Source organism: Lissotriton helveticus, chromosome 2_1, assembly GCF_964261635.1.
Source record: "Lissotriton helveticus chromosome 2_1, aLisHel1.1, whole genome shotgun sequence".
NCBI lineage: Eukaryota > Metazoa > Chordata > Amphibia > Caudata > Salamandridae > Lissotriton > Lissotriton helveticus.
In genome coordinates, this window is record NC_136059.1 from 694,151,692 (window position 1) to 694,166,811 (window position 15,120).

Genomic DNA, 15,120 nt, shown 5'->3' on the forward strand with positions numbered 1-15,120 from the left:
GTTTTTCTGGGGATTCTTCCAAGGTACAAATCTTTTTGACTCAAATAGAACTGCATTTTGCTTGTAGACCAGCTGCGTTTCCAACCCCTCAGTCCAGAATAGCGTTTTTAATTTCTTATTTAACTGGAGATGCAGCAAACTGGGCAGTTCCTTTGGTTAGACAAGATGATACCTTGTTATATAATTGGAAACGCTTTGTAGAGGAATTTGAAAAAGTCTTTGATCGACGTACAGTGACTTTATCTGCAGATCGAGAACTACTTCAGTTAAAACAAGGAAACAGGGATCTTGTTACTTATTTGTCACATTTTAACAGATTAATCGCTGAAACTTCTTGGCCAGAGGAAAAGAGAGCGGCTCTTTTCTATCAAGGGTTAAAAGACGATCTAAAAGATGTTTTGGCGCAAATTGACCCGCAGCCAACAGTTTGTTCTGAATTGATTAATCTAACCCTACGTTTAGATCATAGACTCTCTGAACGAAGATCAGATAAGAAAAGAATTGATAAACCTAATTGGAGAACGGAAACTAAATCCAGACCCCAATTCGCACATTCCGAATCAAGTTCTGAGCCAATGGAAATCGGGACTCTAAGGCAACCTTTATCAAAAGAAGAAAAAGACAATAGGCGCAAAAATGGACAATGCCTTTATTGTGGTCGCAAAGGTCATTTTGTGAAGGATTGTTTGACGAAACCAAAAGGCAAGTTTCCAAATGCCAGTAAGACAGCAGCATTAGAAAAAACTGATCAAAAGTCGGAAAACTAACTTGCCCAAGATGTTTTAAGGGAGATCTCTTGGGAACCATTGCCTTCCCTTCAGTCAATTCATGTGTGTCCAACTACAAAGCACATTTCAGATTAGCTGTCCAAATTCGGTTAACTCATGAAACGTGCCAAATGGAGGTTCTAGTTGATTCTGGAGCAACAGGTAATTTTGTGGATTTAGAAACTGCTCAACGCCTACGTATAATCTGTGAGCAAAAGGAAACTCCAGAGATTGTTCAAGCAGTAGATGGGAAAATACTAGCTGGAGGTCCAGTAACCATGCAAACTACTAAAGTGACTATGTACTGTGAAGATGTTAAGCAACAATTACATAAGGAAGAGATTCAGTTTGATGTTATCCAAGCACCTCAATATGGCTTTATCCTCGGGATGCCTTGGCTTTGTTACACAATCCGTTTATCGATTGGCAGAAGAGAGAACTGAATTTCCTGTCTGATTATTGCCATTCTACTTGTTTAAAAACTTCTAAACCAACCATAAGTCAATTAGCCACTGCTGAAGAGAAAGAGACAGTCCTACCTAAAATTTATAAGGAATACGCAGAGGTTTTTAGTGAAGTAAAAGCAGCCCTCCTTCCACCTCATCGTAGCTACGACTGTCAAATTGATCTCGTGCCAGGTTCTAGTGTCCCAAATTGTCGAATATATGCCTTGTCTGAAAAAGAGAATCAACATTTAAGAGAGTATCTTGACCAATACTTAGAAAATGGCTTCATCCGCCCTTCCAAGTCCCCGGCAGCATCTCCGTTATTCTTCATTCCAAAGGCAAATGGAGAATTAAGAACTTGCATTGACTTTAGGGCCTTGAATAAAATCACAATCAAGAATAAATATCCATTGCCACTCATTCCTGTTCTGTTGGACCAAGTTAAAAAGGCCGAAATCTACACTAAACTGGACCTTAGAGGGGCCTACCATTTGGTTCGTATTAGACAAGGAGATGAGTGGAAGACTGCTTTCAAGACTCGATACGGACTATTTGAATATTTGGTCATGCCATTTGGTCTGTGCAATGCGCCAGCAGCCTTTCAGTTTTTCTTGAATGATGCCTTAAAGGAATTTTTGGATCTTTTCGTTATCGTCTATATAGACGATATTTTGATTTATTCCAATTCTGAAGCGGAACATGAAGGACATGTCAAAAAGGTATTAAGCACTCTCCAGTCACACAACTTGTATTGTAAACTATCTAAATGTGATTTTCATGTTAGAGAAGTTGAATTTTTGGGGGTTCTTCTTACTCCTACTGGAATGAAAATGACTGATAGAAAAATTAAAGCAGTTGCTGAATGGCCTACTCCAAAATCAGTTCGAGACATACAATGTTTCTTGGGATTTGCTAATTTTTATCGTCGCTTCATTGATCACTTCTCAGCAGTGGTTGCCCCCATCACACGTTTGTTGAGGAAGAAAGTGAAATTTGAATGGACTCCTGAAGCCGAAAATGCATTCCAGAAGTTGAAGAAAGCCTTTACTGAAGCACCGATTCTCATGCATCCCAACGTAGAAGAACCTTTTATTGTTGAAGCCGATACTTCTGATGTAGCAATTGCAGCCATCTTATCTCAAAGACATCGCACTTCCGGACAGATGCATCCAGTTGCATATATGTCTCGAAAATTGAATCCAGCAGAACAAAATTATATTATAGCGGAAAAAGAACTACTAGCTATACTTGAAGCCTTTAAAGAATGGAGACATTATGTAATGAACGCAAAATTCACCGTGACGGTGTATACGGATCATAGAAATTTACAGTTCATGAGTTCAGCCAGAATGTAAACTCCACGACAGTTAAGATGGATGATGTTTTTTGCCGAATATGATTTTGTAGTAACTTTTCGTCCAGGCCAAGACAATAAGAAAGCTGATGCCTTGTCCAGAAAAGACTCTTCTTTGCATCGCTTTGAAGGAACACCACAATCTATAATTGATCCTGGCAAAGTAATCAGCGTACTATCTGCAGACCAATTCCTGGAGAACATTCATGAAAGTTTTCCTCCTTCTCAGTGGAAACTATGGTTGAATCCAAAAAATAACCAGACTATCAAGGAAGGAATACCTTTTCATGGAAAACAAGTTTATCTACCATCCGTGAAATTACAAGAAACAGTGTTCAACTGGTTGCATTCACATCCCATGGCAGGACATCCGGGTTCCAGAAAGACTGTGGAGAAAATACAAAAAATGTTTTGGTGGCCAACGCTGCAAAAAGATGTATTAAAAATGGCTAAAGATTGTGAAACCTGTGCTAGGTTTAAAACTGATCACACTAAACCAAAAGGTTTTTTACAAGTAATGCCAACACCAACTGAACCATGGAAACATATTTCTCTGGACTTCATTACTGATTTACCACCAGTCAATCAGCATACAGTGATTTTGGTGGTTGTTGACAGTTTAACGAAGTATGCACATTTTATTGCTTGCAAACAATTGCCTTCTGCTGGACAATTAGCACAACTATTTCTGCAGAATGTGGTACGGTTGCATGGTTTGCCTTCAGTCTTACTTTCAGACCGTGGTTCTCAATTCTCCTCCAAGTTTTGGCAACAATGGTGTCGAAGTTTACAGATTTCTTCTAATATGTCCACTAGTTATCATCCTCAAACTGACGGACAAACTGAAAGGTTGAACCAAACTTTGAAGCAATACTTGAGATGTTATGTTGCGGATTCCAAAAGATCTTGGTTGGATTTGCTTTGGATTGCTGAAATCGCATACAATACCTCGCCTCATTCATCAACAGGTTCTTCTCCGTTCGAGGCCCTTTATGGTTATGTACCTAACACCATTCCGTTAACTCTACCCAAGGAAGTGAGTGATGCGCCGGCAGTGAGAGACTCTGTGCAGCTTATGCAGGCAATTCATCGGCAAATTCACAAACGCTTACTACAAAGCAAAGAAAAATATAAAGAACAGTATGATAAAAGGCACCGTTCAGGTCCGAAATATGTCCCTGGAGATAAGGTTTGGCTGTCCACAAAGAACTTGAACTTTAAATACAAGAGTATGTTCCAGCCTAAATTTATTGGTCCTTACCCAGTACTGCGTCAGGTTAATCCTGTGACATTCAAATTGTTGTTGCCCAGGACCCTACGAATTCATCCGGTGTTTCATACCTCCCTTCTGAAACCTGCTGGTCAGAATTTGGCTCCCCGTCCTGCGCCGATTTTGGTTCATGGCAGTTGGGAGTTTGAGGTGCAGGACATATTGGACTCCAAACTTCGAGGCTCCAAGTTGTGGTATCTTGTTTCATGGAAGGGATACGGAGCTGAGAATGATTCATGGGAGCCAGCTGAAAACGTTCATGCTCCTCGATTGTTGCGACGTTTCCACCTCCTCCACCCTTTGAAGCCGGGCCCTAGACCGCTCCTGGGAGGGGGGAATACTGTCAGGGCTAGGGTGGCTTGCGGTCTAGGGCCCGCCCCACTCTGCAATCGGAGGTTCCTGATGCCCCCGTGTGGCAAGATGCATCAGTCATCCTTGGGAGGGCGTTGGTGGCTGGCATGTGTTAAACCTGCTTGTGCATCTACTTGTTGAACTGTCCTTGTAAAGTTGTTCTTCTCCGAGACACTGTTTACTGTTACTCCGCCTAATGCGTGAGGTTTAGCATGTTGAAAGCGTCCGCCTAATGCGTGAGCTTTCACTGACAGGTCGCATGCGTGAGCATTCGGCTGGGCGTTGTCACGTTAACTTACGCGACCGCGCCCAATCGTCTGCGCTCACTATTCTGGATATTTCGAGGAGGAAGCAGTGGGTTTCTTTTGCTCCGCTTGTTTGCAGATCTTGGAATTCGAGAAGAAGGTTTCACCGGAGGCTTTTGGTGAAGGTTTCCAGCGGGCGTGGCTGCTTCCAGTTTCCTTCGTTTTGACAGCTTCCTGAATAGAGAGTCCCTCGCCTGAGCAGAGAGAGAGTTTGGACTTCCTGAGAAAGTAGAGTAGGTCGTACTCTACAGGTAGGGGGGAGAACTCGGGGTCCAATGTGCAAAAAACGTTAAGATACAATTTCGGATGTTTAAAGAAACAAATTAATCTAATTACAATTTGATTCCTTGATTTCACAAAAGAGCTAATTCTCCTCGTATGTTGTTCTGCACATTTAAGATTTTCCTCATTGCTGGCAATGGTTATTCTTTGTTTGAAGTGACGTGCAATGTTGAAAGAGGCGCGCAATGAATATGTAAATCACTGAATATTTTGGCGCAATTCCGTATTGAGTTTTTGCGTTAAGTGATTTTTCTGGAATGAATGTAAACTTAACTTTGTGATGTTTTGAGGTAAAAACTCATAGAGTTTCCGGTTCAACCTTTGGTAAAGGAGACTATTTACTGAAGGAAGTTTCTATTTCCTAGAAGGAAAGAATCAGTCGCTATTCACAACTACTTAGAACAAACAAATTAAGTGAATAAGAATTTGGGTAATGATTTGAATTACAGTTTGCCTCTTGGAATCTTTGAATCATGTGCTAAGAGGTTTTGTGTTTAAGAGGCTTGTGTTTTGGAGACCCCCTGATGGGTTTTAAAGGTCAATAGCCAAGCATTAGGCTCTGAAGTATTTGTTATTTAACTTTTCCTTTTCAGATCTCCTTCCCTGCTGTTCCCTTCCTAATCCCCTTTTCCCCCCCGCTTGATCACTCCAAGATTCTGTGTAATTATTACATTCGGAATTGGAGGTATCGAGAGGTGGGTCCTTATTACTTCACGACAGACCCCGAGGAAGACTTCGTCTGACAGAATAGTGAGCCCACGAATTATTTTCCTCCCGGTCTGACCGTGAAGTCATAATGACTACCATCAATGATTTAATGTCGGCCATTGTGCGTATGCAAGCAGACTTAAAAGAAACCATGAATGCAACCACTGTATTAGCTGCTAAAGTAGACAATATTCAACTGCAGAAAACTCCTCTTCCAGAAGATGTTCAAGACACTGGTGCTGGTAGGGCAGCTACGAACATAGCAGTTACTGTTCCTCCCCAGATCCCTTTAGCAGCTCCCGAACGTTTTTCTGGGGATTCTTCCAAGGTACAAATCTTTTTGACTCAAATAGAACTGCATTTTGCTTGTAGACCAGCTGCGTTTCCAACCCCTCAGTCCAGAATAGCGTTTTTAATTTCTTATTTAACTGGAGATGCAGCAAACTGGGCAGTTCCTTTGGTTAGACAAGATGATACCTTGTTATATAATTGGAAACGCTTTGTAGAGGAATTTGAAAAAGTCTTTGATCGACGTACAGTGACTTTATCTGCAGATCGAGAACTACTTCAGTTAAAACAAGGAAACAGGGATCTTGTTACTTATTTGTCACATTTTAACAGATTAATCGCTGAAACTTCTTGGCCAGAGGAAAAGAGAGCGGCTCTTTTCTATCAAGGGTTAAAAGACGATCTAAAAGATGTTTTGGCGCAAATTGACCCGCAGCCAACAGTTTGTTCTGAATTGATTAATCTAACCCTACGTTTAGATCATAGACTCTCTGAACGAAGATCAGATAAGAAAAGAATTGATAAACCTAATTGGAGAACGGAAACTAAATCCAGACCCCAATTCGCACATTCCGAATCAAGTTCTGAGCCAATGGAAATCGGGACTCTAAGGCAACCTTTATCAAAAGAAGAAAAAGACAATAGGCGCAAAAATGGACAATGCCTTTATTGTGGTCGCAAAGGTCATTTTGTGAAGGATTGTTTGACGAAACCAAAAGGCAAGTTTCCAAATGCCAGTAAGACAGCAGCATTAGAAAAAACTGATCAAAAGTCGGAAAACTAACTTGCCCAAGATGTTTTAAGGGAGATCTCTTGGGAACCATTGCCTTCCCTTCAGTCAATTCATGTGTGTCCAACTACAAAGCACATTTCAGATTAGCTGTCCAAATTCGGTTAACTCATGAAACGTGCCAAATGGAGGTTCTAGTTGATTCTGGAGCAACAGGTAATTTTGTGGATTTAGAAACTGCTCAACGCCTACGTATAATCTGTGAGCAAAAGGAAACTCCAGAGATTGTTCAAGCAGTAGATGGGAAAATACTAGCTGGAGGTCCAGTAACCATGCAAACTACTAAAGTGACTATGTACTGTGAAGATGTTAAGCAACAATTACATAAGGAAGAGATTCAGTTTGATGTTATCCAAGCACCTCAATATGGCTTTATCCTCGGGATGCCTTGGCTTTGTTACACAATCCGTTTATCGATTGGCAGAAGAGAGAACTGAATTTCCTGTCTGATTATTGCCATTCTACTTGTTTAAAAACTTCTAAACCAACCATAAGTCAATTAGCCACTGCTGAAGAGAAAGAGACAGTCCTACCTAAAATTTATAAGGAATACGCAGAGGTTTTTAGTGAAGTAAAAGCAGCCCTCCTTCCACCTCATCGTAGCTACGACTGTCAAATTGATCTCGTGCCAGGTTCTAGTGTCCCAAATTGTCGAATATATGCCTTGTCTGAAAAAGAGAATCAACATTTAAGAGAGTATCTTGACCAATACTTAGAAAATGGCTTCATCCGCCCTTCCAAGTCCCCGGCAGCATCTCCGTTATTCTTCATTCCAAAGGCAAATGGAGAATTAAGAACTTGCATTGACTTTAGGGCCTTGAATAAAATCACAATCAAGAATAAATATCCATTGCCACTCATTCCTGTTCTGTTGGACCAAGTTAAAAAGGCCGAAATCTACACTAAACTGGACCTTAGAGGGGCCTACCATTTGGTTCGTATTAGACAAGGAGATGAGTGGAAGACTGCTTTCAAGACTCGATACGGACTATTTGAATATTTGGTCATGCCATTTGGTCTGTGCAATGCGCCAGCAGCCTTTCAGTTTTTCTTGAATGATGCCTTAAAGGAATTTTTGGATCTTTTCGTTATCGTCTATATAGACGATATTTTGATTTATTCCAATTCTGAAGCGGAACATGAAGGACATGTCAAAAAGGTATTAAGCACTCTCCAGTCACACAACTTGTATTGTAAACTATCTAAATGTGATTTTCATGTTAGAGAAGTTGAATTTTTGGGGGTTCTTCTTACTCCTACTGGAATGAAAATGACTGATAGAAAAATTAAAGCAGTTGCTGAATGGCCTACTCCAAAATCAGTTCGAGACATACAATGTTTCTTGGGATTTGCTAATTTTTATCGTCGCTTCATTGATCACTTCTCAGCAGTGGTTGCCCCCATCACACGTTTGTTGAGGAAGAAAGTGAAATTTGAATGGACTCCTGAAGCCGAAAATGCATTCCAGAAGTTGAAGAAAGCCTTTACTGAAGCACCGATTCTCATGCATCCCAACGTAGAAGAACCTTTTATTGTTGAAGCCGATACTTCTGATGTAGCAATTGCAGCCATCTTATCTCAAAGACATCGCACTTCCGGACAGATGCATCCAGTTGCATATATGTCTCGAAAATTGAATCCAGCAGAACAAAATTATATTATAGCGGAAAAAGAACTACTAGCTATACTTGAAGCCTTTAAAGAATGGAGACATTATGTAATGAACGCAAAATTCACCGTGACGGTGTATACGGATCATAGAAATTTACAGTTCATGAGTTCAGCCAGAATGTAAACTCCACGACAGTTAAGATGGATGATGTTTTTTGCCGAATATGATTTTGTAGTAACTTTTCGTCCAGGCCAAGACAATAAGAAAGCTGATGCCTTGTCCAGAAAAGACTCTTCTTTGCATCGCTTTGAAGGAACACCACAATCTATAATTGATCCTGGCAAAGTAATCAGCGTACTATCTGCAGACCAATTCCTGGAGAACATTCATGAAAGTTTTCCTCCTTCTCAGTGGAAACTATGGTTGAATCCAAAAAATAACCAGACTATCAAGGAAGGAATACCTTTTCATGGAAAACAAGTTTATCTACCATCCGTGAAATTACAAGAAACAGTGTTCAACTGGTTGCATTCACATCCCATGGCAGGACATCCGGGTTCCAGAAAGACTGTGGAGAAAATACAAAAAATGTTTTGGTGGCCAACGCTGCAAAAAGATGTATTAAAAATGGCTAAAGATTGTGAAACCTGTGCTAGGTTTAAAACTGATCACACTAAACCAAAAGGTTTTTTACAAGTAATGCCAACACCAACTGAACCATGGAAACATATTTCTCTGGACTTCATTACTGATTTACCACCAGTCAATCAGCATACAGTGATTTTGGTGGTTGTTGACAGTTTAACGAAGTATGCACATTTTATTGCTTGCAAACAATTGCCTTCTGCTGGACAATTAGCACAACTATTTCTGCAGAATGTGGTACGGTTGCATGGTTTGCCTTCAGTCTTACTTTCAGACCGTGGTTCTCAATTCTCCTCCAAGTTTTGGCAACAATGGTGTCGAAGTTTACAGATTTCTTCTAATATGTCCACTAGTTATCATCCTCAAACTGACGGACAAACTGAAAGGTTGAACCAAACTTTGAAGCAATACTTGAGATGTTATGTTGCGGATTCCAAAAGATCTTGGTTGGATTTGCTTTGGATTGCTGAAATCGCATACAATACCTCGCCTCATTCATCAACAGGTTCTTCTCCGTTCGAGGCCCTTTATGGTTATGTACCTAACACCATTCCGTTAACTCTACCCAAGGAAGTGAGTGATGCGCCGGCAGTGAGAGACTCTGTGCAGCTTATGCAGGCAATTCATCGGCAAATTCACAAACGCTTACTACAAAGCAAAGAAAAATATAAAGAACAGTATGATAAAAGGCACCGTTCAGGTCCGAAATATGTCCCTGGAGATAAGGTTTGGCTGTCCACAAAGAACTTGAACTTTAAATACAAGAGTATGTTCCAGCCTAAATTTATTGGTCCTTACCCAGTACTGCGTCAGGTTAATCCTGTGACATTCAAATTGTTGTTGCCCAGGACCCTACGAATTCATCCGGTGTTTCATACCTCCCTTCTGAAACCTGCTGGTCAGAATTTGGCTCCCCGTCCTGCGCCGATTTTGGTTCATGGCAGTTGGGAGTTTGAGGTGCAGGACATATTGGACTCCAAACTTCGAGGCTCCAAGTTGTGGTATCTTGTTTCATGGAAGGGATACGGAGCTGAGAATGATTCATGGGAGCCAGCTGAAAACGTTCATGCTCCTCGATTGTTGCGACGTTTCCACCTCCTCCACCCTTTGAAGCCGGGCCCTAGACCGCTCCTGGGAGGGGGGAATACTGTCAGGGCTAGGGTGGCTTGCGGTCTAGGGCCCGCCCCACTCTGCAATCGGAGGTTCCTGATGCCCCCGTGTGGCAAGATGCATCAGTCATCCTTGGGAGGGCGTTGGTGGCTGGCATGTGTTAAACCTGCTTGTGCATCTACTTGTTGAACTGTCCTTGTAAAGTTGTTCTTCTCCGAGACACTGTTTACTGTTACTCCGCCTAATGCGTGAGGTTTAGCATGTTGAAAGCGTCCGCCTAATGCGTGAGCTTTCACTGACAGGTCGCATGCGTGAGCATTCGGCTGGGCGTTGTCACGTTAACTTACGCGACCGCGCCCAATCGTCTGCGCTCACTATTCTGGATATTTCGAGGAGGAAGCAGTGGGTTTCTTTTGCTCCGCTTGTTTGCAGATCTTGGAATTCGAGAAGAAGGTTTCACCGGAGGCTTTTGGTGAAGGTTTCCAGCGGGCGTGGCTGCTTCCAGTTTCCTTCGTTTTGACAGCTTCCTGAATAGAGAGTCCCTCGCCTGAGCAGAGAGAGAGTTTGGACTTCCTGAGAAAGTAGAGTAGGTCGTACTCTACAGGTAGGGGGGAGAACTCGGGGTCCAATGTGCAAAAAACGTTAAGATACAATTTCGGATGTTTAAAGAAACAAATTAATCTAATTACAATTTGATTCCTTGATTTCACAAAAGAGCTAATTCTCCTCGTATGTTGTTCTGCACATTTAAGATTTTCCTCATTGCTGGCAATGGTTATTCTTTGTTTGAAGTGACGTGCAATGTTGAAAGAGGCGCGCAATGAATATGTAAATCACTGAATATTTTGGCGCAATTCCGTATTGAGTTTTTGCGTTAAGTGATTTTTCTGGAATGAATGTAAACTTAACTTTGTGATGTTTTGAGGTAAAAACTCATAGAGTTTCCGGTTCAACCTTTGGTAAAGGAGACTATTTACTGAAGGAAGTTTCTATTTCCTAGAAGGAAAGAATCAGTCGCTATTCACAACTACTTAGAACAAACAAATTAAGTGAATAAGAATTTGGGTAATGATTTGAATTACAGTTTGCCTCTTGGAATCTTTGAATCATGTGCTAAGAGGTTTTGTGTTTAAGAGGCTTGTGTTTTGGAGACCCCCTGATGGGTTTTAAAGGTCAATAGCCAAGCATTAGGCTCTGAAGTATTTGTTATTTAACTTTTCCTTTTCAGATCTCCTTCCCTGCTGTTCCCTTCCTAATCCCCTTTTCCCCCCCGCTTGATCACTCCAAGATTCTGTGTAATTATTACATTCGGAATTGGAGGTATCGAGAGGTGGGTCCTTATTACTTCACGACAGACCCCGAGGAAGACTTCGTCTGACAGAAACAATCTGGGGATGGAGTCGATGCCCATGCGCACTGTAGTCCAGGGGAGGAGCCACCTATCTCGTGATACTTCGAAGACTCTTCCAGGACAACAATGTGCAATCATCCGGACCCAACACTAGGCGGCGATCTATGCTATAGATATGAATTCAGCAGCCCACATGCCTCGAACATAATAAATATACTTCTTTTTATAACTACACGGTGCAGTTCTTTTTCATTTAACTTACACAATATGATTAATTCTGGTAAAAGAAGCTGCTTAAACCTCCTTCTGGACTAAGTCTGAAGGCTGCTTTCCCCAGCTACAACTTAGAGAGCGTTCAATAGTTGTCTAAGACCACTAAAATCACCATAAGGGTTGTCTGGATTAGTGCAAGGTGCTTGACTTAGATAAGTGTGCACTATCGAATAAGCCAGCCTCCTACACCTCTAATAAGCCTAACTGCTCGCCCACACTACCACAAAAGAGAGCATTAGTATTATCTACTTCAGCCTCTGTAAGGTCTCTGGGGATCCATTAGACTATGCACACTGTGACTCATTTTGGTGTAGTAAATAGAGAGCCTGCTTCCTACAATACTCAAACTTACACAAAAGAATCCCAAGGGAGAGGTCCAACCAGAAACGGCGCCATATCAATTGATAGTCAGTGATGTCATGGGCTTTAGCCCAGTTAGAGTAATGCAATGAAGAGTCTCCAGCAGCAAGTAAGCTCATGGATGATCAGGTAGTCAAAGATGGTACCTGAAGGAACCGAGAAAAAGTATGGATAAAATGCAGAAAGTGAACAATGAACAGTATGACAGGAGATTAGGTGAGTGAGAGGTGTTCATTAAGGAATGACAAACTGTCAGATTAAAGAAAAGAATGAATATGGCGAAAGGAGATCTAAATGGTTGAAGTACTGAGTAATTCCATTAGGCGGAGTGAAGCAATAGTGCGGTGGTCGCATTGTATTAAGTGATAAACAAGAAGTGGAAATTGATGAGGATGAGATAGACCTCATGTCAGACTGAAGGATATGCAGTAATTAATTGAAGGAAGCATGAGAAGAAATGGAGTGTGTGAAGCGAGTGAAGGCAGGGAGATTGCAAATGGTAGTTAAAATAGAGAAGTGAGGGCAGAATTAAGATGGGGTGAAAGAACCAGGGAATGTCCCGGAGTCTGGGATAAGAAATGGGGTCGATGGAATGCCTATAGGGGCGAATTATGTACTTCCCCAACAGCGGATATGCCTATGACCAGGCGTATCCTCCCTCAGTAAGTGTGATTGTGATTGCTTCTGTACCGTGCGAGCTCTATGGCGAGAAGGCTGTCTGCAATTGTTCAGATTAATGTTTCCTCTGCTTCGAACAACCACGTTTTGTTTTAAAATGGAAAATACCATAGACCTATGGATTATCCGGAACATGACTTTGGCTACTCTATGCATACCTTGCTACCACGCCGCCGGACCTCCGGAGTGTCGGCTGAATGGCTGTGTTTACTCTGGAATTGTTGCTTGGTAACTATACATACCGCAGCCGGCCCTCGGGGTTGTAGGCTCTATGCTGTGTCAATTCATGACTGTGTAATAAAGGTCTTGGAAAAAAAAAAAGATGGGGTGAAAGAACAAAGTTTTGTTGATCTCGGACTGGATAAGTATAATGTGAATGCAGAAGGACAAAGTCCTAAAAAAGTTATAAAATATTGATTAAATTAAAAGATTTTGTTTTAAAAGAAATATCACCCACTCTACATCATGGTGTGCATATATAACGTGCTCCTAAAATGTATGTGTTGTATTTATTGAAGCTATAGGAGTGTTTATTTTCTGCTTGAAAATATAGAGAAGTGTGTAGCATGCTCCTTTGATGATGCTGCATTAGGAGTAATGTTAATATATATGTTCTTACAATGGCAGTTTATACCAGTGTTATGGAACGCTGGGTGTTCTGGGACCTGCTGAAATAACTTAACTGTTGGAACCCTCTATACATGTTAATCGAGAAGGTAAAAACTTTCAGGAGGCTGATAGCTAATTAACGCAGGGGGAGATGCTAATGCAGGGGCATCTCAAGTGAGAAACAATCGCTAACTAACACAACTGGCAAAAACCAACGAAGCTGACTTCATATAGGTGTCCTATTTTTATTAATTGTGTACTTATTAATTGTGTACTTTTTCAACCAGAAACTATCTATTTCTTTAGCAGAACCCACTCAGTTATATAGAGATATATTTCACACAAAGAATATTTCAGCAAAAACATTGGGACTTTAATATACGTTAAGCAAAGCACAGAGAGTGCCTTATTGTTAAAATGCACAACTTACCTCAATATTTTCATTGGCAATGTACAAAACTCCTAGATTGGTCCAAGCTGCAACATTCTTAAAACAAAAAAAGAAAACAAGACACATTCAAATATAAAAGAGACTACAATTGTAATCAAATCACAAACAAGTGGAAAATGATACTTACATTTTGCTCTGAATGGACTGATTTGATAAAAGCATGTTGCGCAAGGGTATAGTTTGCAATTTCTGAAATGTAGAAGTTTCACATATGAGATGATAATACAATATAAAAGGTATTTACATTAAATAACAAATACATTCACCAAAGCTCTGATGCTAAGATTATTTCAGAGAACCCTTTGGATCTAGCGAACAGTAATCGCTTATTGTCACTAGTAGCCTTAGTTGTAAACTAAGGTTAATATATAGAGCTAGAACCTAGAATCTTTATGAGCGTTAAGTTCACAATACAATTCTTCTCAAAGAATCAACTTGCCACAGTATTGAGATGTAGTGTTAATTGTGAATGAGGCATCTTCATATTACAAAACAAGTGCTTCAACCAATCTACATAGGGGTGTTTTTGTGGCTTCCAATTCGGGACAAATATAACAATCTACTTAAGTAGCTTTCCTTGCCATAAAATGGATAAAGGTGTGAACACATAAGGAGGTGGTGGAAATGTACTTTCTAATGGGCAGTGGAAAAGACACAAAAATACAGGAAACTGCACCGTGCTTCCTTGATGCCTGCAAGACCACCAATCTGCCATCAGTAAGCTATGGTAGTTGTATTCTGATAGAACCAAACTTGGATGCTCAGAAACAAATGGGAGAAGCAGCAAATTTGATCTTTCCGCTAGAAAAAAAAGTTCTTATTTGGATAATGAACTAGATTGGTGTTCTTGGCAATAGGCATGTGATACGTTAAATTATTTGCTTGTCCTATAGCATTCAGGACTGTCTCAGAAGGATAGAAGCACTAGGAATGATGCAAGTTTACTTTAGAATGACTGACAGGAAAATCAGACTATTTTTGGGTGATATTACCAGAGCACTTTCTTAGAAGGAAGGACATCCCATAGTGATGATTAGCTGATCAGCAGCTGGTTATTTGAGATGCAAGCTCAGTTGGGGTGTAATTAATTGCAGCTGCAAGAAATGATGATGTAGTCATCTTGTTAGAGTCTCTGGGTGCTAATGATCCAATGTCTCTTTTAGCTCATATTCTAGTGGACAACCATCATTTAATAAGAGCAGGAGAAGACCTATTTACAAGCACCTATATGTGGAAAGCTTAATTGATGGATGTTGGTTTACAGTAGACGTGAAGTTTAGATACCTTAGTGGGCAGAAGAACACCAGACCTAAACTGTCCCAACCTCAAACAAGTGGGAGATGTTCTAAAGAATAATCAGTAAACAGCACCTTTAGGCTCTCAATATAAATTGCCCGGTAATCTTATTCAGGGAGAAAATTGCCAAAACGGGAATACAAGCATCGTGATGTTACCGCACCTGTATTTACC

The 15,120-nt window shown here is 40.8% G+C and overlaps 1 protein-coding gene across 1 annotated transcript in view; it reads right to left on the minus strand.

Moving 5' to 3' along the window:
• Positions 1-15,120, minus strand: part of SKIC3 (SKI3 subunit of superkiller complex) — a 1,397,627-nt gene that overhangs the window by 590,504 nt on the left and 792,003 nt on the right. Inside the window, exons 22-23 of the mRNA XM_078675399.1 lie at positions 13,778-13,839; positions 13,630-13,686 (exon numbers count right to left, since the gene is read on the minus strand). Coding sequence (XP_078531525.1) covers positions 13,630-13,686; positions 13,778-13,839 — 119 coding nt within the window. The remainder of the gene's footprint in view (positions 1-13,629; positions 13,687-13,777; positions 13,840-15,120) is intronic.